The 24,542-nt window shown below is 47.8% G+C and overlaps 1 protein-coding gene and 1 pseudogene across 4 annotated transcripts in view; both read right to left on the reverse strand.

Moving 5' to 3' along the window:
* Positions 1-486: 486 nt before the first annotated feature.
* Positions 487-24,542, reverse strand: part of npnta (nephronectin a) — a 76,230-nt gene continuing 52,174 nt past the window's right edge. For 2 of the 3 annotated variants that reach the window (XM_083635113.1, XM_083635112.1), the window contains 4 exons: positions 16,029-16,112; positions 14,722-14,820; positions 3,080-3,339; positions 487-2,300 (listed from right to left, as the gene is read on the reverse strand). In XM_083635113.1, coding sequence (XP_083491239.1) covers positions 2,190-2,300; positions 3,080-3,339; positions 14,722-14,820; positions 16,029-16,112 — 554 coding nt within the window. In that variant the 3' untranslated portion in view covers positions 487-2,189. The remainder of the gene's footprint in view (positions 2,301-3,079; positions 3,340-14,721; positions 14,821-16,028; positions 16,113-24,542) is intronic. The other variant, XM_083635114.1, reaches the window with a different exon arrangement.
* LOC310774904 (dolichyl pyrophosphate Glc1Man9GlcNAc2 alpha-1,3-glucosyltransferase pseudogene) lies at positions 7,610-9,122 on the reverse strand (annotated as a pseudogene). The gene has a single exon. The product of its transcript is annotated as a dolichyl pyrophosphate Glc1Man9GlcNAc2 alpha-1,3-glucosyltransferase pseudogene (transcript).

Below are 24,542 nucleotides of genomic sequence, written 5' to 3' on the forward strand. Positions count from 1 at the left end.
GGTAAACCCGCCCATATATCTCAATAGGCTGACTCACCAAAGGCCGGTGTTGCGGCTCTAAACTACAGGTTTGGGGATTCTAGAGCAGAATACAAGACGTCTGTTCAGATGTGCGTTTACTGCGGTGGTCAAATCCCCGATCGTGTCTGCCTGGGCTGGGCTAGCAGCTAAATTCTAACTTTGCTGAATGGATAGAACGAGGGATTTACCCCACCCTGACCACACCCCCAGCCATGCTGAGCCAGCGTCTATGACAAGACATCGCCTCAACCTATGCAATCCATGCAGTGGATACAAGCACAGTAGCCTATAACAAACTGAAAAGAGTGTGTACGTAATTTGTATTGGGAAAACCAAATGCTGTCATATCGTTATACTGTCAAAAATAAGCCTTTATGAGCTGTACTTGTCAAAATGTCAACACTGTGTTATTGACAGCAACTTAGATCAGAATAAATTAACATTATATCAAATACACATCAGTCAAATTTATTTTATTTACATACTGTACTTGTGTGAATAAATCTGAATGGTGACTGCATCCATGCATACAGAAAATCTCGAATTTTTCCAACCAATGCCCTTCATTATCATAGTATACTACAGTATGTGCAACTATGTGCTTTGCAATGTACAGACAGAGCATTATACCATAACACAGAAACATGAACATGTTGTGCACTAAACACTGCCTTGCACTACACAAGGTTTCCATCTTTCTGTATACATGATCTTTCATTAAAAGTTGGAATATCATTCATTTTGCACTCCAATTAATATTCATGTTGAATTTACATAATGTATAAACCACACAGCGTAATAGGATCATAGATCTTCTAGAGTATGTACACACAACTACATTTACAATAATACAATCTGTGAAAGCCTAAAAAGTTGTTGATATTGTTTTGTTTATAACAAACTGCACTTAATATAACAAAGCACAAACTGTATAATAGAAAGTAACTGTCGATTTGCAAGTGTCAGATCATACATCGACTCTGCTTGACACATTTCAAGTATTTGAAATACATGATTGTGGAGTGTTTAAACAACTTTAGGAACATTAAATAATAGGTGGTAGAAAAGGTGCTGAAATGTAAAACTCTTCTACCAAGCAGATCTCTGAAATACTGTAAACACAAAAGATGAGCTGCACTGTTGCAGTCTAACTGTGCTTCAGATCAGTACCAATCCTAGACTGTACAGTCAATGGTACCAATGCTAAAAACCCAATAAGACTAACAAAAGCAGGGCTAAACTCAGCTGCTGGCCCTTAGGGCCCAGAGTATGGCTCTCCTAGTCGGTTTTGTGTTAGGATTCACATCAGATTAATAGCTTTTGCACACCAAGTCCGTATTTTCGTCCGAAAAAAAAAGAATACGACCTCATTTGTGTCAATCATCATTGACACACAGAGTCCGACAATTACGTCCGTCATTTAAGTTTTCGGACGAGGTTAGATTTTCTGCGTTTTTCGCATCAGTCAATAGATTTTTGCGAGCTGGGACCCGCCTGTGTTTTCAGATGACGGATTAAGAAACACGCATATGAAAACAATCGGACTGTGTGTGCAAAGACCTTTAGTGTAATCTGGATGAGAACAAAATGATGACAAAAATAATTTGTCTTTTAACATACCACCTCTGATATTGTGCTGATCAAAAGAGTCACATAATCAATGTCAGCCTCCCTGGGGGCGCTCTTAATAGCTAGCAAATAAAAAGTGGTATGGCTGGTGTTTAAAAGATCAACGCAAGGCAAAGGAGACTCCTCTGTGAGAGAAGGAGACCCTCTCCAGGAAGGAATGGAGTGAAGGCAGGCCTCTCAGAGGTGTTGCTGGAAGGCTGCATTGCCATGGTAAGCAGGTACATGCATGTGTCAGGGGAGCGAGGTGATGGAGTGAGAGGGAGGCTGAAGAAAGAGGTGTGTGCCGCTGGGATACGCCCATGACATTTGGTTCAGTCTTTTTATTCATGGACAGTCGAGAGAGAAACGCGCTGTGCCTCAGACGCACATTTTCTTTTTTCTTTTCCTTTTTTGCAGGGATCGTGTTCAGAGGATGGCTGGGGGGGGGGGGGGGGGTCAACGAGAACCCAGGCAGAGGGAGGGGCTGTCAGAACAGAGTCTGGTCTCTTTGAGATGATTTTCCCTCTTGCTTGCTTTCTGCCTTTCTCTCTTCCTGTCAATCAAAGTCTCCTCAGGTTGTGCTCCTCCGTACAGGAGCCTTTCCTCAGGGTGATGTCGTCCACCGCCATCTCTCCGCTCCTGCCTCGCCCGCGCTCCCCCTTCAGGATCACCTGGTGAACAGCAGCATATTATTAACCACACTGAGGAGTCTTGGTGGTTTATTACATGTCGAGTTTTGAAATGCAGACCGATTTTTTTTATGAACAAGAACAGATTCTTTTCTCTACACTGCTGTCAGAAATGTCTTTAGGAAGTGCGTCCGGGTAGTGTAACGGTAGATTCTCTGCCTACCAAAACGAGGGCTGCAGGTTCGCGCCCCGTGTTACCACCGGCTTGGTCGGGTGCATGATTGGCTGTGTCTGCGGGTGGGAAGCAGGATTAAGGGCATGCAGAAGGGAACTGGTGGGAATAGCATGATCCTCCCACGTGCTATGTCCTGCCGATGAAGCTCCCCGCTGTCAGGTGAAAAGAAGCAGCTGGCTACTCGTACATGTGTATAAATTCCATTCTACAACATAAATTATTTATCTATGTATGTATGTATGTATGTATGTAGGTAATGTATCTATGTCTGTGTGTATGAATGTGTGTGTGTATGTATGTATGTATGTATGTATGTACACGTGTATCCGTACACATGAGTATGTACGTGGGTGTAAGTGTGTGGGTGTGTATGTGCACACGTGTATATATGTATGACCTTTTGTTTTTTCTTTCTTTTCCTTTTCTGAGGCTGAGCTCGTTGTTGTTTGTATTGTTCTAATAAAAACTGCACAAACAAAATATTGGAAAAAAAGGTCTTTGAAATTATTATTTCTAATTCACAGCTGTAAGCTAAGCTGTAAACTGTAAGTGGACTTATTTGTCACGTTACTACTGTAATACTCACACTCTCCAGGCCCGTGCCCCATAAAGTGATTTGGGTGTGCCTCCAGCCGTTGCCCCCCGTCCTGCCCCAGACTGCCGGACTGTACTGCTTCCCCTTCTTCACAAACACCTGCAGCATGCCCACATGGTGTCCCGCCAGCTTGTGGCGGAACGACAGGCACAGATTGCCGTCGTTCCAGGGCGGGGTGAGCGGCAGGACCAGCCGCGCCCCTCGTCCGCTCCTCTTGTTGCCTACCTCAGGAATAGTGAGGTACCGCCCACCTGTGGTGGAAGTGAAAAAGTATTACAATCCAGTGAATGGATTAATGATATAAAAAAAACATACAATTTTCAATTAGTAAATTAAAGCTGCAATACACATTTTTCTGACCACTAGAGGGTGGCAGAAACTGCAACACATTTGTAAATATCCACCAGCAAAGCCACTGCACTACAGAGGCCTACCAAGCACACACTGCATATTTCTCCCACTGAAGGTTATGTGTCCCATAATGACAAGTGAAGAGGAAGGTAGCAAGTTTACTAGTTTAAGAGGTTTACTCGCTCGCTTCATCAATTCCACCATTGAGACACTTTTTCAGGAATGGGAGGGAGGGAGAGCCGCTTTTAAACAGCGAGAGTGGTGCCAAGCTAGTTTTAGAAACATGGGGGAGGGGGGAGGAGCTTCGTTCAGGATCGGACTTTGACAACAAGCTTAAAGGTCCCATTCCGTGCAAAAGCTGTTTTTACTTCTAAATGCATATATACTGCTGTCATCCCTCCCTGTAATGAGTGCTCACAACCTCAGAACTGCCAGAGTTGGATTTGTCCCTATACAGCTCTCTCCTCCTGCTGTCTCCTTCAAGCCACGCCCTTACAGTCTGTTCTCCCAGACGGTTTCATGTTACGTCACGCGGGTCCTTAAGCATATTGCGCGCGGTCTCTCTCACACAAGCTACCTGCACCATTTTGTCTATTGTTTCCCATAGCAAGCTGTTTCAGCGCGAGATTCATCATGACCTGTTGGTCTGTGCTAACCATTTCAGCCCAGAATGTTTCAACAATCTGGGGCAGTAAAATCAAGGTTTAGCCACAAAATTAACACTTCTAGCTGGAGCGACGCCAACTGTACGTGATCCAGCAACTGCGGAGGTGCAATCAGTAAGTCTAGGCATTTTGAGATGTCCTCTTTAGCGTAGCAACCGTTAACACATTCACTGCCAGCCGTTTTTTTTTTACTGTAGGTTAGGGATGTTCATCAATTATCGAAAATCGATAATCGATCGTTAAGGATTGGAATCGATCCTGTGGCATTTGGATCGATTTTTTAATTATTAAAAAAAAAAAAAAAAAAAAAAAAAAAATTTTTTTTTGGACTAGGTTTGGGTGGAATTCGTTCCTCCTCGCCCCACTCCATTGCACAGCCGACTAACGTGAGGTGGAGCTTCATATAGTCTCTAGTTTTCTGGCTGGGCACGGGCCTTTGTGCCAACAAAACTGTTTTAAACATGAGAAATTCACACCGGCATGCGCCGGGGACAGCAGTGTTGGAGAGGAGACACATTGAAATAAAGAGTTAATTGAGGAGAACACGTTGTCTTTCGTATTTTCTGCCATAGGCATTCATTTTGTTAAAAAAAAAAAAAAAAAAAATTGAAAAAATTGAAAATTTTCTAAGTATTAATAAAATCGATAATCGATAATTGATCGTTAATTCTCACCGATTATCGATTTTGGAAAATTTTCAAAATGAACATCCCTACTGTAGGTAGCTTCTGCCAGAGGGGTTTTTTGAGGATTCTGGCTCATCTTTCAAGACCCGAGGATTCTTTTCTGCTAAGATTTTGTGAACACAAATGATCTCAAAAGAACTAATAGAATGTGTGCTTTCTCTGTCTAAAATAGTTAGTTTGTAGAGTTAGTAGTTATGTAGGCATTAGCAGTAGAATACAGCATGGTTTCAGCGTCTGAAAATTTATTCTGAGATAAATGGCTTTTTGTGAAATTCGTTAGAACAGTCACTTTAACCATTCATTTTTGGCATCAGTAAGACGTCAGACATCTAAACAATAGTTTTGAACAGTAATTTCCTCCATAACAGCAGGAAACACCCCTCTCCTTCAAACTCCTCCCTCCGTGTGTGTTCTTCTTGGCTGCAGCGGGCGTGTCACAAGCTCGTTTCTGTTGCTGCTGTAACCTCGCGTCACCAGGCTCACTGCTTTGCTGCTGCTGTGCCTGTCTGCTGGCGGCCGCTGGGCAAGTCTGGATGGGCTCGCTCGTTTCTTGGGGTTTGGGTTGAGAGCTTTGATGAAGCTTTTGTGATTCTGGTCTTATTTATGCTGCGTGTTTCAAAGTGTGTTCCACCCGTAATCTATTATGCAAATTTGCAATCGCCCACCGCCAGCTCCCAAGCGCGAAACAAAAGCGTTTTCGCCAATCCATTTTCATGAGAATGGCTTCCTCACACTGCTTTTTGCTTGCCTTCCTCTAGTCTGGGAGAGCACTGTCGCCACTTAGTGGGTCGGTGGAATGGGTTGTACACGTTCGGTGGCTCCAATATTTATATAAGAGATGTAAAAGGGTTAGATGCACATCCCACGGTCAAAAAAAAAAACACGTCATTGGCAGTCAACCGTTGGATTTTTTTTGACGTGTTAACACGTCATTGGCAGTGAACGTGTTAAGTTAGCGATAGCTCATTGCTAACGTTAGTTGTGGACACAACCTAGCGTGCTGGTCCACAGACGCTAATCTGATTGGCCGCTGGGAGCCTGGGGCGGGCTCTCCCTCAGCGGCCAATGGGAACTGTTAGTTCTGAATATATTATAGAAACAGACCATTCTTGGGAAGCGACGAGATGAGGAAGTGAGAACTCCATCAGAACGAACGGTGTTGCTATATTTTCGACAAATTAATCCAGAATCATGTTTTATGGACCAGAGACACACGTTTTTAAGAGGTTACAGCTGCACGAATTGGGACCTTTAAGAAAAGAGGTGAAAACAGCAACACAGCTGGCCCGCTGTGTGGCTATTGACTTACATCATCATGGAGCACAAATTAATTTCAGGATTGATTATAAGGTCTGATATCACTTATTGCAGGTTTACATCTGTCAAAACGGAGAACACCAAATTGTGTTAACTGATAACACTGGGTTTCATCTTACTGAGAATTTCAGAATTGATTTAAGATGACTCCTGGTTTACAAAGCTCTTAATGGCCTGGCACCACAGTATATGGTATATGGTTGCTATTTATGAGCCTGGCAGATCGTATAGGCCATTGGGCACTGGGCTCCTTCACATCCTTGGAACATAATCGTAAATCTGGAGAAATGGCATTTAGTGTTTATGCACCTAAGAAATGGAACTGCTGATTTGAGATGTGATGCAACATTGTGTGCAAACTTAAAGACCTTTCTTTTCAGTATAGCACACAAATGGTTAATTATTATTATTATTATTATTATTATTATATTGTTGTTGTATTACCACCACCTTGTCAATTGGTTTTCGGTGCCGCTTGTCTGTTTGTTTGTTTGTTTGTTAGCAGGATTATGGAAAAGCTGCATATATTTTCATGAAACTTGGTGGAAGGTCATAGCGTGGGGCCAAGGAATAAACCCATTAAATTATGGAGTGGATCCGGATCCGACTCATGAAATTCACATACGGTATACAGTAGACTGGACTATTGGCCTTAGTGGAGGTCTGCGCTCCCCGAGTGCCCTTCTAGTTACTATTATTATTACTATTTTATTCCTTTGTCTTTCTTTTGACTTCTAATGCATTCTGAATTTTCTGTAATTTGTTTTACATCCTGAAACAGTTTCTCATATCAAACTCCACTGGAGCTGCTGGAAACATCTGGAGGTGACGTCACCTCGTCTGTGATTGGCTGGTTATCTCCACCAAGAAGAAAAACACGCCAAACTACTGGATGGACGACTGGACGGGTTTTCCTTTACGAGCTGAATCCTGTGTCTGAAAGCAGCGACAACCTCCGAAAAATGAGGCCAACGTGGAAGTGCCAAAAACTGCAGTTCCTCGAATGGCCACTTGATGCTGGCTCCAAAAGTGAGTCATTCCCCATAGCACCCCCCCCATGTTTAAATGCCCAACTTTACAGCAGAAATACACGTATACAGCCTGGTACAAAAAACAGTTTTGGTCTCTATAGCTAATTGACCCATTCATGACAACAGTGTGGTTGGGTGAATTTTTATATAACTCGCCCGTTTATACAGTCTACGGCTGCAAACAGGAAGTCTGAATGTATAGAAGTCAATGGGAAAATGAGCCTACTTTCTCACTTGATTCAATACATCAGTATCACTAAACACTTTCCTAATGAGTTTATGGTCTCAATCGGTAGGTTCAAGTCTTCAATACAGCATGATGTTCATTCAAGATGGCGACGGTGAAAATGCCAAACTCGACGTCAAACGGGAGTTCACAAACCAATAGGCGACATCACGGTGGCTACGTCCATATCTTTATACAGTCTATGGTGTGAATGCAGCGTGTTGTGTTCAGGTGTTCGGTGTGTGTTAGGGATCGGACCTGTGTATCTCCGGGCACGGCTCACAGCTGTTTGGCCTAACATACAGGCGTATGAAGGCGTAGCAGACGCCCACGGCGCAGTACACCGAGGTGGCCAGCAGGAAGGGCAGCGTCTGTTGCCACGACGACAGCGGGAAGACAAGCTCACAGGCTGTGGCCAGGGGGAGCAGGCCCAGCAGGTAGACCGCCTCCAGAGGACCGAGGACGGGGGCCCTGAGAGCTGAACAGTTTGCTCAGTGCGCTGAAAGAGAACAGCGTGAACAGCAGCATCAGCAGGACTTTGATGGGCAGCTCTGCGGGGGTGAAGAGCAGCAGGAACAGAGAGTAATGTCCTGTGGTGGCCAGAGGCAGGAAGATCCCAGCATCCTCTCTGCTCTCCACCGCCAGGATGCTGAGAGGCAGGATGGCGAGCAGCACGGCCTTCTCGTGGACGTGCCAGCCGAACAGGAAGGAGCCCAGAGCACACAGCACCATGCAGCGAAGGAAGCCACAGGCGCCGCCAGAGACTGACCACCGCCGGCAGGATGGTGAGCAGAGTGCAGAGAAGAGTGATAGAGGGAGAGATGGAGGGCAGGACAGCGTGCTGGAACTCCTGGACCAGACCACCTGTCATGGAGGCCCTGGGAAGTTCCGCCTCCTCCAGCAACTTCAGACGAACGCCGAGCAGAGCCAGGGCACATTGTAGAGCGCCCAGGCATTGGGCGGCCAGTAGGCGTGGCACAGGCCGCGCTTAAAGGGGAACAGCCTGGAGAGCAGCTGGGGGAGCTGGCCCATAGCGATGGAGGGGCCGAAGGACAGAGTGCAGACTGAGGAGACGATGCCTCCCACAGCCGCCAGGTGCAGCACACTGAACCTACTCCATCTGACAGAGCCATCTGTGTGGTCCTGAGTGAAGCAGTAGCTCCTCAGCAGGTAGATGCGATGTACAGGAAGATGTGCTTCAGGTTGAGCAGAAGGGCGAACAGCAGCACCCCCTGCAGGTGTCTGGACTGGAGATGTCTGGCCACAGACAGGAGGAGGAAGCCAAACAGGAAGCCGTTGTACTGGAAATGAATATGGTCGACGATGAGGAGCCTGAAGTTCCAGAGCAGCAACACCGCCAGGATGAAAGATGGCCACCGCAGAATGTCTTTAATGCCTTTCTGCTCCGACACACACCTGCAGCACTCTCGGGCGGCGTACAGCAGCAGCAGGTCACAGCAGATCACAGACAGTCTGTGGAACAGCAGGGTCTGTGGACTGCAGTAGTTGTGGTTGGTGAGCTGCAGCATGGCGGGATTAAACGTGCGACAGACCAAACGCTGGGTAGTCCAGCGTCCACACAGAGCCGTTCTCATGGTACCAGCGCGACAGCGGCAGGCTGTGTGTGATGGCCAGCCAGTTCCTATGGACCTCAAAGTCTGTGGAGTGATATGCGTTGATAAAGAGACATTTCAGGAAGGTAACTCCAACTGCTACGGCAGGAAACCAGCTAAGCCTGTCCTCCACAGGGGCCGCCATGACAGCTATGTGATGTCAGCGATTCAAAGCAAACTTTATTGACAGCACCGTGCTGGACAGCCCATGGCCCGCGGAATCGAATTGTTGACAGATTAATCGCAATTGAGTCGAATCATGAGGCCAGTGAAAATTCACAGCCCTAGCTACAAAAGGACACACACGTGGGGGAGGAGAGAGCAGGGAAAGGGAGGAGGTGGAGAGGGCAGATGTCATAGGCATTGTGACATCATCAGTGATGTTATAAGAGCAATTGTGATGTCATCAGTGATGCGAAGTTGTGACATCATCAGTGATGTCATAAGAGCTAGTGAGCCCATACATTATTGAGCACGGGATATGAACATGAGATTTATCCTAGGCCCCTCCCACAAGGAAATGAGAGTGGAGACAAGCCGGTGAAAGACACACAGACCCACAGACCCGATCTGCAAACGCTTACTTCAACACCTGGGTGTGATTTTTATTCTCTAAAGCACTTTGATCTGCATTTGTATCACAGTGTGCTAAGCACATAATCTTGACTTGTCACTTGACTTGATGGATTGTATCATTGAAATTCACAATTTTACTAATTTCTCTATTCTCTATTCATTTAAATGTCATCACTACTCATTTACTGTACTGTAGACCAGTATTTACCATTAACCTGCTTCATGGACCTTTGTGAAGTGATTTGAAATTAATTGAACTGACCTGAACTTCATTGGGGGGGGGGGTGAAGGGTTTAATTCCAAAATGCTATACCGGTATGTCCATTTTGGAATGGATATGATTGGATCGTGGATTTCCTCAGTCTGTCAGGATGGGAGACCATACCTCCACTACACTTTCTTTCAGGCCAACAGTCATAGATACACTGTACATTATATACTGTATTTGGAATGAAGTTCTTTAATTGATCTCAATGATTAAGCATTAATCCCATTGCAGTCAAAGGAGTATTTGAAGATGCTGATGAATGAGCGTGTCTGGAACATAATTACACAGACATTACTGGATCCATTTCAGATTTCCTGACTTGGCATTGTGTCATTCATCAACAACCAGTGGACCGGTCAATATGGTACCTGGAATTTCTCTGGACCGATTTTCACATTGGATCTCCATTTTGATAAATGAATGCAGTGTATTAATTGGGAATTTGAAAACCGTATTCGACAAAGCTTTAAACAAATATTTGGTTCTGTTGAATGTTTGTTTAATTATTATTATTATTCAGATGATTATAGGTTAGGCTAATAGCTGTGCAGAAAACATATTTGACTGAAACAGTAGGAATATGAGTCCCATATGAGTTCAGGGTAAAGTCCCCCCTGTTTATGGCAATGGTTGTTTAATGTGTATTGCTGTATTTCTGAAAGCTTGTGCTTATATTTACTTTATTATTATGGATGGGTTATTGTAAAATCATGCCTTAATACACTGTATCTCAACAATAGCAACATAAATGATTAAAAGGGGCCAAAACTGAATTTTTGTAACGTCAGATCCCAGAGCCCTGCTGGCTTTCATTCAAGCCATCTAATCAGGAACTCTATCTATCTATCTATCTATCTATCTATCTATCTATCTATCTATCTATCTATCTATCTATCTATCTGTCTGTCTGTCTGTCTGTCTGTCTGTCTGTCTGTCTGTCTGTCTGTCTGTCTGTCTGTCTGTCTGTCTGTCTGTCTGTCGGTCGGTCCATCCATCCATCCACACATGATGAATGACCATGAGCAGGAAATAAGTCCCAAGTGGGGTGAAACCCAAGTGGGGTGAAAAACCTTTACAGTCTTTTTCAGCAGTCAAAAGAGGTTTTTTGCAAAAGTTATAAGCCCCATATGAAAATGTGTTTGCCAGTGGTTGTTGATCAAAACAAGTTAAAGTGATTGTCCAATTATACATGATTCAGAACAGAATTGATGCTGTGTACGTTCCAACATGCTGCCTACAACATGAACTGCACACATGTATACGTAACAAGCAAAGTCTTATTCAAGTGTTCTGAATATGATTATATTGAATGAGGCTAAATCAAGATGTTGCCTCTTATGCGGAATTACTACCAGTCAATGCTCAGCCTGTGAAGTGTTTATCTCTTTGGCTTCGGTGCTTTTCAGTGCCTAATTTGTGGCAGGACCTCCCGGTTTTGGACTGCCTGCATCCCGATAGCGACAGAGCTTGCATGGACGCAGAACCTGGGGGCATGAGACTATTTATTTCTATTTTTTGGTCTGCCATGATGTAATACACCCAATAGTTCTCTCTTCTTTCCTTTCCCCTCCCTTCCAAAAACCCGTGTCATTTGGTGATTAATAGCCTGGTGCCCATGCAGCCCCTATAAATCACAGTCTTCAGCACTCTTCGAATTTGCAAGGTGATTCAGAAGGATTATGAATGAACCTCATGAATCGCCATGCAAATTCGAAGAGTGCTGAAAACTACGGGCTGGTTGATTACCCTCTTAGAAAGTAACAATATCCACATAGTAATCACTAAATGCCTGAGTGAGCTACTCTGTAGAGACATAGTAATCACTAAATGCCTGAGTGAGCTACTCTGTAGAGTGTGTTATGGTCAACTTCAGACAGCGTCATCGCCAAAAGTTGAATCTGCTGTCCATATTTACGCTGCGTGGACTATTTTGGAAAATTAGACAAGGTAAGCATGATTTTTTTATTCTTTTGTAAACGTGTTAGCATATCCTGTAGGTATCTACTGGGGCAATCAAAATTCATATTCGCATAGATGACTGAGAAACAGAATTTTTTTTGGAGAGCGGACCTGTACTGTAAGTCCCACAGTTAAATCTGCGGGCAATTTGTGCATGTTATGTTGAGTGTCCAGAAATACAGTAATTGGTAATAACATGAGAATTGCGTTGAGTGAAGGGCTGTAAGCCACATCACTGTGAGCATTTCAAAACCAGCACAGTCCAGCTGACTGTCGCATTTAAGTCTACTTCTAGCTGCACCACGACATGTTGTATTGCATTATTTGCTGACATTGTTTCCTACAGTACATTCAAAATCGATACCCTATGAAAGTATTTGTAATAAATATTGATGTGTAACTACTCGAACCAGAATTTCTCTGGTAAATCTTTATGTACGATTAGGCTGTCTCTAGTAGCCTAAGTGGGCATCTTTATGTTGGGCACAATGCACAGTTATACAGTGTGTATATATATACTGTACAGTATATATATATAAATATATATATATATATATATATATTTTTTTTTTATGTTCCCCCCCCTGATTTCCCCCCATTTTTCCATGGCCAATCATACCCCCAACCCCCCCCCCCCCCCCCGCTGCCCCGGTCGCCGCTCCACCTTCTGCCCATCTGGCGAGACCTGAGTCTAGCACCATGCTTCCTCCGACACAGGCGCAGTTGCCAGCTGCTTCTTTTCACCTGACAGCGGGAGCTTCACCGGTAGGACGTAGCAGCACGTGGGAGGATCACGCTATTCCCACCAGTTCCCGTCCCCACAAACAGGCTGTTGTGTACAGTAAGCAATATGCACGGAGCACCACCGTGCCTCCAATGCACTTGTTGTCTTGATATGTTCTGGAACATGACCAAGTGGTGTCCCAGTGACTCCATCATTTACAAATTAAGCAGTGGTGCTTTCCTAGGGATCCTTAAGGTCTGGGCAAAGATGAGCTGGAATGAGAATGACCACTGGCACACTTATTTACACTAATGAGTGACTACCAACTTGGCTGAAGTGAGGCCTAATCCTGGATGTCTGCAAACACACTAGCGAATAGGACTAAGCCAGTTGACCAGAGTCAGCCAGTTGAAGCCACCTGTACCACCTGTACACAGTCCTCTCTGCACCACCTGTACACAGTCCTCTCTGCACCACCTGTACACAGTCCTCTCTGCACCACCTGTACACAGTCCTCTCTGCACCACCTGTACAGAGTCATCTCTGCACCACCTGTACACAGTCCTCTCTGGACCACCTGTACACAGTCCTCTCTGCACCACCTGTACACAGATCTCTCTGCACCACCTGTACACAGTCCTCTCTGGACCACCTGTACACAGTCCTCTCTGCACCACCTGTACAGAGTCCTCTCTGCACCACCTGTACACAGTCCTCTCTGCACCACCTGTACACAGTCCTCTCTGCACCACCTGTACACAGTCCTCTCTGCACCACCTGTACACAGTCCTCTCTGCACCACCTGTACAGAGTCATCTCTGCACCACCTGTACACAGTCCTCTCTGCACCACCTGTACAGAGTCCTCTCTGCACCACCTGTACACAGTCCTCTCTGCACCACCTGTACACAGTCCTCTCTGCACCACCTGTACACAGTCCTCTCTGCACCACCTGTACACAGTCCTCTCTGCACCACCTGTACACAGTCCTCTCTGCACCACCTGTACACAGTCCTCTCTGCACCACCTGTACACAGTCCTCTCTGCACCACCTGTACACAGTCCTCTCTGCACCACCTGTACACAGTCCTCTCTGCACCACCTGTACAGAGTCATCTCTGCACCACCTGTACACAGTCCTCTCTGGACCACCTGTACACAGTCCTCTCTGCACCACCTGTACACAGATCTCTCTGCACCACCTGTACACAGTCCTCTCTGGACCACCTGTACACAGTCCTCTCTGCACCACCTGTACACAGTCCTCTCTGCACCACCTGTACAGAGTCCTCTCTGGACCACCCACCTGTACAGAGTCCTCTCTGCACCACCTGTACAGAGTCCTCTCTGCACCACCTGTACAGAGTCCGCCCTGCACCACCTGTACACAGTCCTCTCTGCACCACCTGTACAGAGTCCTCTCTGCACCACCTGTACACAGTCCTCTCTGCACCACCTGTACACAGTCCTCTGCACCACCTGTACAGAGTCCTCTCTGCACCACCTGTACACAGTCCTCTCTGCACCACCTGTACACAGTCCTCTCTGCACCACCTGTACACAGTCCTCTCTGCACCACCTGTACACAGTCCTCTCTGCACCACCTGTACAGAGTCCTCTCTGCACCACCTGTACACAGTCCTCTCTGCACCACCTGTACACAGTCCTCTCTGCACCACCTGTACAGAGTCCTCTCTGCACCACCTGTACACAGTCCTCTCTGCACCACCTGTACAGAGTCCTCTTGACATCATTCAACTCACATCGTCGCCTCATACAAACCCCAAGCAAAACAGAGTCCCGTTCCCATTTAAAGAAAGCACTCATCTTGGAATGGAGAAAAGGCAAACTACTTCCCTGAAGTAATTTTCATTTTGACCCGTAATTGAGTGGAACATAATGGCAAATGGTGGCCTTTATAGATTGTCTAACTGTGTGTGTGTGTGTGTGTGTGTGTGTGTGTGTGTGTGTGTGTGTGTGTGTGTGTTGTGAGTTCAAATTCTCTCTCTAACAGAACACAGCTGACTATTCTCATTTTCCACTGATGACTATGAAAACAAACAATAAAAAAAAACAGAACAAAGAAAAAACTAAAATAGAGAAACACAGTGCATTCTTTCTTTCTTTATAGTCATGAATATGCAAGGACATTTGTGGTTCTTGCTAACATGTGTGAAGGCTCCACTCAGTGAGTAGAGGCTCTGCCCTTCAATTTACCTGAAGGATCAGCCGTGGTCTCCCAGTGCAGGTCACCATCTCTGTCCCTGATCCAGCCACAGAGACCGTTATCGAAGGAACAGCTCAGATACCCCGACTCTGAAGGAGAGAATAAAACACTTTTCAGAAAACTGGAGGAAACGCATGCAAAGAGGTTTCAGCCCCCTCTGACAGAGGGCGCTAGAGAGGGCCTCTGTAGACGATGGCTCAGACCGACTATGCCCCTTTAACATTACTGGGAGTGAGAGAACTGCTCCTTTGACACAAAGATAATGGCGGTAAAGCCTCAACATTTGCTTTCATGCATGATTTGATTTCTCTGGAGAGACCTGATCCATCGATGGAGAATTAAATTACTCAACGACTAGTAGAAACACATTCATCTAAATAAATCTTGGTTTGTACAAGTTTATTTGTTGATATCAGTGTGTGCGTGTGCGAGTGCGCACGCGCGCGTGCATGTGTGTGAGCGTACTACATGCTGTCTTGAACGCATGTCATTAAGCATGGTAAAAATACATTATCATTATGACAGTGAGTAATAATTTACCATGACTGATGATTTCTATCTTTGCAATGCTGCCTAGACAATAACATTACGAGGACATAAGCAAAATCACTGGCTGTATTATCCATGTGTTGCTGTACAAATTGGTTCGGAGATGAGAACGGCATCCATCATTTTGTTTCCGAAATGGGTTTCCGAAAAGCACTTCTCAGTTCATTTTCTAAGCCAATGAATACACCTTCTCTCTTGACACTACACGGCCGATGATGCACTGTGAACCAAAACAAGCACATAGCTAAATCATTAAGCGATTTCAACTGCTGCATACCATTGACATCAATAAATCACAAACACCAGATATGATAGATACAATTTTGTTTTACAACGCCATGCTGCTATTGTTTTGGTTGCAGAAACTCCACATCAGTATAACGGAGCTTCTGACTGGTGCAGTAATCTGCTTCCAAATGAATCAATTAATCATTCAAGCAATCAAGCAAGCAAGCATAATGCGAGAAGTGGGAAAAGTGTGTCAAAGCACCTCTGGGCTGTGGGCCATCATTTAAATGGGACGGCCAGATGTCATGTGTCACCCCTTGGTGAAGGCCTATCAAAACACATCTGGTCACTATCATATCTCTTCCGCCGCGTCCTCAGCTATGCGCCCGCTGCTGCGATTGATTGTCAGTTTCATTTTGCCTACAGCAAATGTAACTCGTCCATCATCGTTTGAGCTCTCCTCTCTGTCGGCGAGCGGGGCTTCTTAACGGATCGTCCCTGTCAAGCGGGCTGTATTTACCTGGGTCGTCCTTGGCTTCGTCTGCCGTGTTGCCCAGCTCAATGTCAAAGTCGATCCCCAGGACGCCGTTGTGGGGACGCGGAACTGAGGAGGCAAGGGGGACAGGCGCAGGTTTTAGATAAAGGATTACCAACGGTGGTTTATTTGCTCGCTGGCACCGCTGCTTATGGCCATTGTGTTGCCTTGTTTTATTACTGCAGAGGAGCATCTGGACTACATCAAGATGAAATAATCAATGGCATGGTTTAGTGCCCGCCTGCATATCCACAACTAAGCACATTGAACATTTCAGCGCCGTTCAGGGGGACGCCGCCACATAAGAGCAAGCCACATGAGAGTTTCAAAGGGGTTGGTAGCAAACTGCACCGACAGCTGTAGAGACTTAGAGCACTGAGAGTGAGATTAATAAGAAACACAGAGAGTCCAAATGTGAATCATGGCGAGGAAAGGAAGGGGGCACGGTGCTGAATAAGTAACAGCAATGGGCGATCCATCTGTTTCTGATGCAATGGACGAGTAAATGTTGCAGGCAGCAACACAAACTGGAGCCACACAGACACACACACACAGGCACACACAGGCGCACACACACACACACACACACACACACACACACACACACACACACACACACACACACACACACACACACACACACACTCTACACACACACACACACACACACACACACACACACACACACACACACACACAGAGTCCTGAAATAGCTTCTTTCCTGCTCCAGTGGGGTGACACTGCCCAAAATAGCACAGGCCAAACTCCCTTATTAAAGGTCAACTGACACGCGAGGCAGAGAAGCTTGTTTTGATCCGTTTAATCCTGCGTGTGATTTGCCCGCTTTGATCACGCCGCCCTGATCACAGCGATAAGTGTCTTTACTGGACGATGCCTCTACAAAGGAAAGGTCATCACACAATGTGCAATACAGAGAGACATCATCATTGTCCCTCAGGATGAAATTGGGGGAGGGTCTCTAGGGTTTCTTCGTCACGCTCAATTTCTCGGACACCACCGATTGGATTTTCACCATCAAAATGATACTTGTCGCCCTAAGGGGGGCCGGTGCAACATTTGTTTAATTGTCTATGCGTCACACACAATACCCCAGAGGGCGCTGTTTGGATTTTAATGAAACTTAATGGAATGGAGTGTCTTATTGTTATATTGGCATATTTAAAATTGCATATCTCAGACACGAAACCTGGGGGCACCACTCTGTTTCATTATTTACAAACACTAATTGGCACAACTGGGGCTCTATTATTACAGGTCAAATCAAGGAGACACGTTGGTTCCTGGTTGGCTCAGATGGAGATGCGCCAAGTCAATGGCGAGCTATTGCTAAAACTTTTCAATCTGATTCTTGTTCCCACGCCACAAATCCGTTGCACTTGAACTGTAACTGGCCTGGACTCCTCAACATGTGCCCCTTCCAGTCAGCCTCAGCACTGACGGGACCTATCCCTCTGCTGGGTCAGACCATCTAGCAGACTGTGATGTGGTCTGACAGTCTGAGGAATCTGGAAGCGAGGAGGTCACACTCTCCCACCAGGCTCTCCAGCAATCCCAGGCATCCAGGTCTGTGTATGTGTTTGTGTGTGTGTGTGTGTGTGTGTGTGTGTGTGTGTGTGTGTGTGTGTGTGTGTGTGTGTGTGTGTGTCTGTGTCTGTGTGTGTGTGTGTGTGTGTGTGTGTGTGTGTGTGTGTGTGTGTGTGTGTGTGTGTCTGTGTGTGTGTGTGTGTGTGTGTGTGTGTGTGTGTGTGTGTGTGTGTGTGTGTGTGTTGTGGAGTCTCGTCAGCCTACCCCCTGACAGGTGAGAGCAGGAGGACAGCCAGCCACCACAGTGACGTCAGAGCAGGGGGATCCCAACAGAAACGCTGTCTGGGACGCGTCATCACTGATAGGTACTTCCCCAATTATGTCCTGAATCAGTGGGACCGCTAGCAGCCGGGCGCTGTTAGGAACAGAGCGCCCGGCTGGAACAGATCCCCAATCAGTGGCCCTAGAAAAACAGACGCCGCTCTGAAGCTCACTGTGTGGCCGGTTTTCCTCCAGGTGGAAGCGCTCCTTGCTGTCGGGCGGTAAGTCAGATTTCCACTCCTCTCCCTAAACATTCTCGTGTCATAAAATGATGTTGCCTGACAGACCCTCTCTCCTCTCGTCCACAGGCACGTTACGGGAGCACTTAAACGAGGAACGGAGCCCTGGCTACGTGGTGGGGAGCAAACCCCCTCACGGGCCCCAGGCTAACCCAGCCTACTTTAGTTATATATATTTCATGGACATACCCCGATAAGGGAAGAGTTTTCATTTTGGTGAATAAAACAACGCTTCGGCGTTTAAAACTGGTTTATGTGTCTTGGATTGAATCAGAGTTGCCACAAGTGGTGGAGAATGCGGGCACTCTGATTCAACGCCAACCGCACGCACCATGGAGCAAGCACAGGCTCTGGTGGCCCTAATCCAAAGCCAAACTGACCTACAGCAGGCAGTACACGAACTGAAAAAAAAAATAGAGAAAGACGGCTCGACTTCCCGGGCTCCAGGAGATGTCCTCACTAAGCAGACCCCCGACGATGATATCGAGGCATACATGGAGCTCTTCGAAAGAACGGCGGTGCGAGAGGGATGGCCCGCAGCCCACTGGGGAGGCATCATCGCGCCCTTCCTCACGGGCCAGGCACAGAGGGTTTGCCGGGACATGTCCATGGGAGAGGCCCGCGACTTTGTGAAGCTGCGCACCGCCATCCTCGCCAGTTACGGCTACAGCCTTCCTGCTCGCGCACAAAGGTACCATGGCTGGAGGTACACCCCGGACCAACCGCCCCGCTCCCAAGTCGCCGATTTGCTGAGGCTCACCCAGAGTTGGCTCACCTCCACCGGGGAGCCCCCGTGGATAGAACGCCTCGTAATAGACAGATGTATCCGCTCCTTGCCGCCCGACGCCCGAAAATATGCTGCCCAGGTGAGCCCCTCATCGCTGAACGCATTGGTGGCCTTGCTAGAGAACCACCAAGTCAGCGCCGACATGATGCGCCACACGCAGAACGAGCCCCTCCGAAAGCCCGCCATAGCCGACAGACCCAGCCGAGACAGCCGACGCCGGCCACCGCCGCTACAGCCCCCGACCCCGAGGGACCCTCGTGCCCAGGCCGACCGAGTGAGTCGGCAGCTGAGGAGGTGCTATGTCTGCGGACAAGAGGACCACCTCTCCTGGTCCTGCCCCGACCGGGATGTGTCGATGCCTTCCGCCGCCGGAGACGAACCACGGCCCTCCCTCCACACCGGAGGAGCCCCTCGCCAGCAGGCGACACTGCCGGTCCGGGTGGGCCGCATCGACACCCACGCCCTCCTAGACTCCGGTAGTGTGGTGACGCTCGTGCGGGCTGACCTCGTGGAGGTCCTCACTACAGAGACAATGCCGGTGACGTGCGTCCACGGGGACGTGAAGAGCTATCCGGTCAGTTATATACGGATCCAGACCCCGAAAGGCGACGTAAAAGTAGCCGCCGGCGTGGTGCCCAATCTCCCGGTCCCGCTCCTGATAGGCACCGACTGCCCCCTATTCAGCCGGTACTGGAGTCACGGTCGGCGGCCGGAGAAGCCCCGACGAGAGAAACCGAGGGGAAAAAGGATGGCCCGGCCGCGCCTGGCCTGCCCAGCCTTCCGGCCGGGATCAGACGGACCGCAGTCCGAAACATCAGCCGCGGAAGACGGTCCAACCCGGCCAGCCGAGTCGGACACGCCTCCTCTCGACGAGGACCCTTTCGCGGAGTTTCCGCTCCCGGACGACCCTGGACCTCCGGGCCGCGGAGAGTTTGCCTCGGCCCAGTGGGCCGATCCGAATTTGGAAGCCGGCCGCCGCGCCGTCGCTGGCATCGATGGCCAGCACTGTTCCGGGGTGAGACAAAACTTTCCACAGTTTATTGTTAAACATGGGTTGTTGTATCGAGTCGCCAAAACTCCGGGGGGGGATTTAATAGAACAATTGTTAGTACCAAAAACATACGTATCCAGAGTGTTGTATTGGGCCCACACTCACCAACTGGGGGCCCACTTAGGGGTCCAAAAAACGTATGATAGAGTGCTACGCAGATTCTATTGGCCCGGCATAAAGAAAGCCATTGAACTGTTCTGTCGTTGTTGTGGCGAGTGCCAGAAAACGGCACCCCGGCCAATGTACCGGAACCCACTGATTCCACTGCCAATCATCGAGGTCCCGTTCTCCAGGCTGGCCATGGATATCGTGGGGCCTCTCCCGAAGTCCAGCCGAGGACACCGATACATACTGGTAATAGTGGATTATGCTACTCGTTACCCTGAGGCCATACCTTTACGCACCGCTAATGCCAAAAATGTCGCTCGAGAACTGTTCCTGCTATTTAGCAGAGTGGGAATAGCGGAGCAGGTACTCACAGACCAAGGGTCCTGTTTTATGTCCAGAGTAATGACGGCGTTATACAAATGGCTGAAAATCACCCGTATCAGAACTTCTGTTTATCACCCCCAGACCGATGGACTTGTCGAGAGATTCAACCAAACCCTGAAAAAGATGCTAAAAAAGCTGATTGACGTGGACGGAAAAGATTGGGACCAACTCCTCCCATACGTGCTGTTCGCCATACGGGAGGTGCCACAGGCCTCCACCGGATACTCACCGTTCGAACTCCTCTACGGCCGAAACCCCCGTGGCCTACTCGACCTGGCCAAGGAGGCCTGGGAAAGCCAGCCCTCCCCCCTCCGGAATGTTATCGAACATGTGGAGCGGCTCCAGGAGAGAGCCAAAAAGGTCTGGCCACTGGTACGGAGTCACATGGAGGAAGCCCAGGCAGCCCAGGCGCGCACCTATAACAGGGGAGCCAAACCCCGGCAGTTCCAGGTAGGAGAGAAGGTCCTGGTGCTGGTGCCCAGCCATGACTGCAAATTCCTGGCAAAATGGCAGGGACCATTTGAAGTAACCGAGAAGGTCGGGCCAGTGAATTACCGGGTCTGTCAGCCGGGGAGGAGGAAAGGCCACCAGATATACCACATAAACATTCTGAAGCCATGGCACGACGCCGAGAGACCCGGCCCCCTAGCCCTCCTCACCCTCGCACAACCCAGGCCACCGCAGACGATCCCCGTGGACATCGGACAGGACCTGGGGCCAGAGCAACTACAAGATCTCAAGGAACTCCTAGGAAGGAGTCATGATGTTTTCTCCGAGCTGCCAGGACGGACACACGCTATCCAACACGACATTGAGACGACGCCGGGAAAAGTGGTGCGACAGCGGCCCTACCGCATCCCCGAGGCCCGGAGAGAAGCCATCCGGGGCGAAGTGAAGAAAATGCTCGAGTTGGGCGTAATAGAAGAGTCCCACAGCCCCTGGTCCAGCCCCATTGTCATTGTGCCGAAGCCAGACGGGACGCTTCGGTTTTGCAATGATTTTAGAAAACTGAATGAAATATCCACTTTTGACGCATACCCGATGCCAAGGGTAGATGAATTAATCGAGCGGCTGGGGCCCGCTCGATTCGTGAGCACCCTGGACCTCACCAAAGGCTATTGGCAGGTACCCCTAACCAGACGGGCGAGAGCCAAAACCGCATTCGCGACCCCCGACGGCCTATTTCAATACCGCGTCCTCCCCTTTGGAGTACACGGCGCCCCGGCCACATTTCAGCGACTGATGGACAGAGTCCTCCGGCCCCATCGCGCTTATGCGGCGGCATATCTAGACGATATCGTCATACACAGCAGCAGCTGGGAGCAGCACATGACACAGCTGGAAGCGGTGCTGGGAGCCCTCCGCCGAGCCGGACTCACAGCCAACGCCAAGAAATGTAAATTGGCATGGACAGAGACAAACTACCTGGGATACACCATAGGCCGGGGGTGCGTAAAACCCCAAATAACCAAAGTGGAGAGGATACAAAATTGGCCCCAGCCCAGGACGAAAAAACAAGTAAAATCCTTCCTGGGCCTGATTGCATATTATTTAAAATTTGTAAAAATTTTTGCCACCATAGCAGCCCCGTTGTATGACTTAACGCGCCAGAAGCTGCCCCACCATGTCAAATGGACGGAGGAAACAAACGCCGCATTCTGTGCCCTAAAGGAGGCGCTCTGCCGAGAGCCGGTGCTGATAGCCCCAGACTTCGCTAAGCCATTCATCCTACACACAGACGCCTCAGGAACAGGAATAGGAGCAGTGCTGGCGCAGGTAATAGATGGGGATGAACACCCCGTTACCTTTATAAGTAGAAAATTGCTTAAACATGAGAGAAACTACTCAACCGTAGAGAAGGAATGCCTGGCGGTGAAGTGGGCCATTCACTACCTACGCTACTACCTATGGGGCAGGGTATTCACCCTCATCACGGACCACGCCCCCCTAAAATGGATGGCGACGAACAAGGATAAAAATGAGCGGGTAACGCGGTGGTTCTTGGAACTTCAGAACTATAAGTTCAAAGTGGAACACAAACCAGGAAGAGAGATACCACACGCAGACGCCATGTCACGCCGAGATGAAGCAGGGGAAAGTGAAGCTCCCCGCACTGGCAGCGAGCTTAGGGGGAGGATGTGTGGAGTCTCGTCAGCCTACCCCCTGACAGGTGAGAGCAGGAGGACAGCCAGCCACCACAGTGACGTCAGAGCAGGGGGATCCCAACAGAAACGCTGTCTGGGACGCGTCATCACTGATAGGTACTTCCCCAATTATGTCCTGAATCAGTGGGACCGCTAGCAGCCGGGCGCTGTTAGGAACAGAGCGCCCGGCTGGAACAGATCCCCAATCAGTGGCCCTAGAAAAACAGACGCCGCTCTGAAGCTCACTGTGTGGCCGGTTTTCCTCCAGGTGGAAGCGCTCCTTGCTGTCGGGCGGTAAGTCAGATTTCCACTCCTCTCCCTAAACATTCTCGTGTCATAAAATGATGTTGCCTGACAGACCCTCTCTCCTCTCGTCCACAGGCACGTTACGGGAGCACTTAAACGAGGAACGGAGCCCTGGCTACGTGGTGGGGAGCAAACCCCCTCACGGGCCCCAGGCTAACCCAGCCTACTTTAGTTATATATATTTCATGGACATACCCCGATAAGGGAAGAGTTTTCATTTTGGTGAATAAAACAACGCTTCGGCGTTTAAAACTGGTTTATGTGTCTTGGATTGAATCAGAGTTGCCACAGTGTGTGTGTGTGTGCTTTTAAGGAACTGGGTCTCATGAAAATGTTGCATTAGTAGAATACTATGTAGTGCTGGTTGCTGGGCTTTATTAAGAGTAATAAGGTCATAGCTTTCCTGCTGTAGCTGATAAGCAGCCTCCTGTAGTCTAGTGTTGAGGAACCAGTAGCATGAAAGGTGACATTGTGACAGTGAGCAGAAAAGAGCTGTGTTTGTCTAGCCTATCTTCCATGACACGTGAAGTAAGATGAAAAGCATGAATCACTGTGTCAATACAAGTGCTGGCAAATAGGGATATATGTGGTGTATTCTTCTTACACACTGCATTCTGTTTCATCAAATGTCCCACTCTGGTAAATATTTAAGTCAATATTTCTTAGACAATCTTCTTTGGTCAGCAGCATATGTTATAACAATGTCAATTAGATTTTTTCCCCACATTCGTCACCTTTTCTTATCTTGCTTTGTTGACTTTGTCTTGTTCATTCCAGGCAAATATTTGGACGGTCAGTAAGGGCTTTGCTAAAGCAAATAAAGCCTTAATCAAATGGTTGAACACTTTCTCTTTCTTTTCCCCTTGACTTCAACTTCAAGTGTAAGGGATCACATTAAATGCAGGGATTATCGTGTGTGTGTGTGTGTGTGTGTGTGTGTGTGTGTGTGTGTGTGTGTGTGTGTGTGCGTGTGTGTGTCGTATCACGTTTGTACAAGTCCAGACTGAAAGTAAACAACAAAGCTCTCAAAATGCTCAATTTTAAACATCCACATTTGAGGCAAAATTGTGGCGTTCATCCTGCTACTTATTACCTCTTATTCAAATGATTCTCATTCGAATCTAATTATTGGACTCAGTGGTCTCCCTCGGCCTCTCCCTCGCCCATCTTATCGAAAACATCTTAAGGAAGCTCTGATTTCTGGAATTGCTCTGCTTTAGTGAGAACGATTAGATTGATATCTACCTCAAGTAGTGCAGGCAGGTGTTAACACATTGACTGCCAGACGTTTTTCTTTGCTGTAGTTAGCTTCTGCCAAGCCGTTTTTTGAGGATTATGGCTCATTTTATAAGAGCCGAGGATTCGTTTCAGCTTGGAGTTTGTGAACATACAATATCTCAAAAGTACTAATAGAATGTGTACTTTCTCTGTCTAAAAGAGTTAGTTTGTAGAGTTAGTAGTTATGTAAGCATTAGCAGTTGAATACAGCATGGTTTTAGCGTGAAAAATAATATTCAGAGATAAACGGCTTTTTGTGAAATTGGATGGAAGGGTCACTTTAACCATTCATTTTTGGCTCTCTCTCTCTCTCTCTCCCTCCCCCTCTCGCTCTCT

This window comes from Poromitra crassiceps, assembly GCF_964638095.1.
Source record: "Poromitra crassiceps genome assembly, chromosome: 4".
NCBI lineage: Eukaryota > Metazoa > Chordata > Actinopteri > Beryciformes > Melamphaidae > Poromitra > Poromitra crassiceps.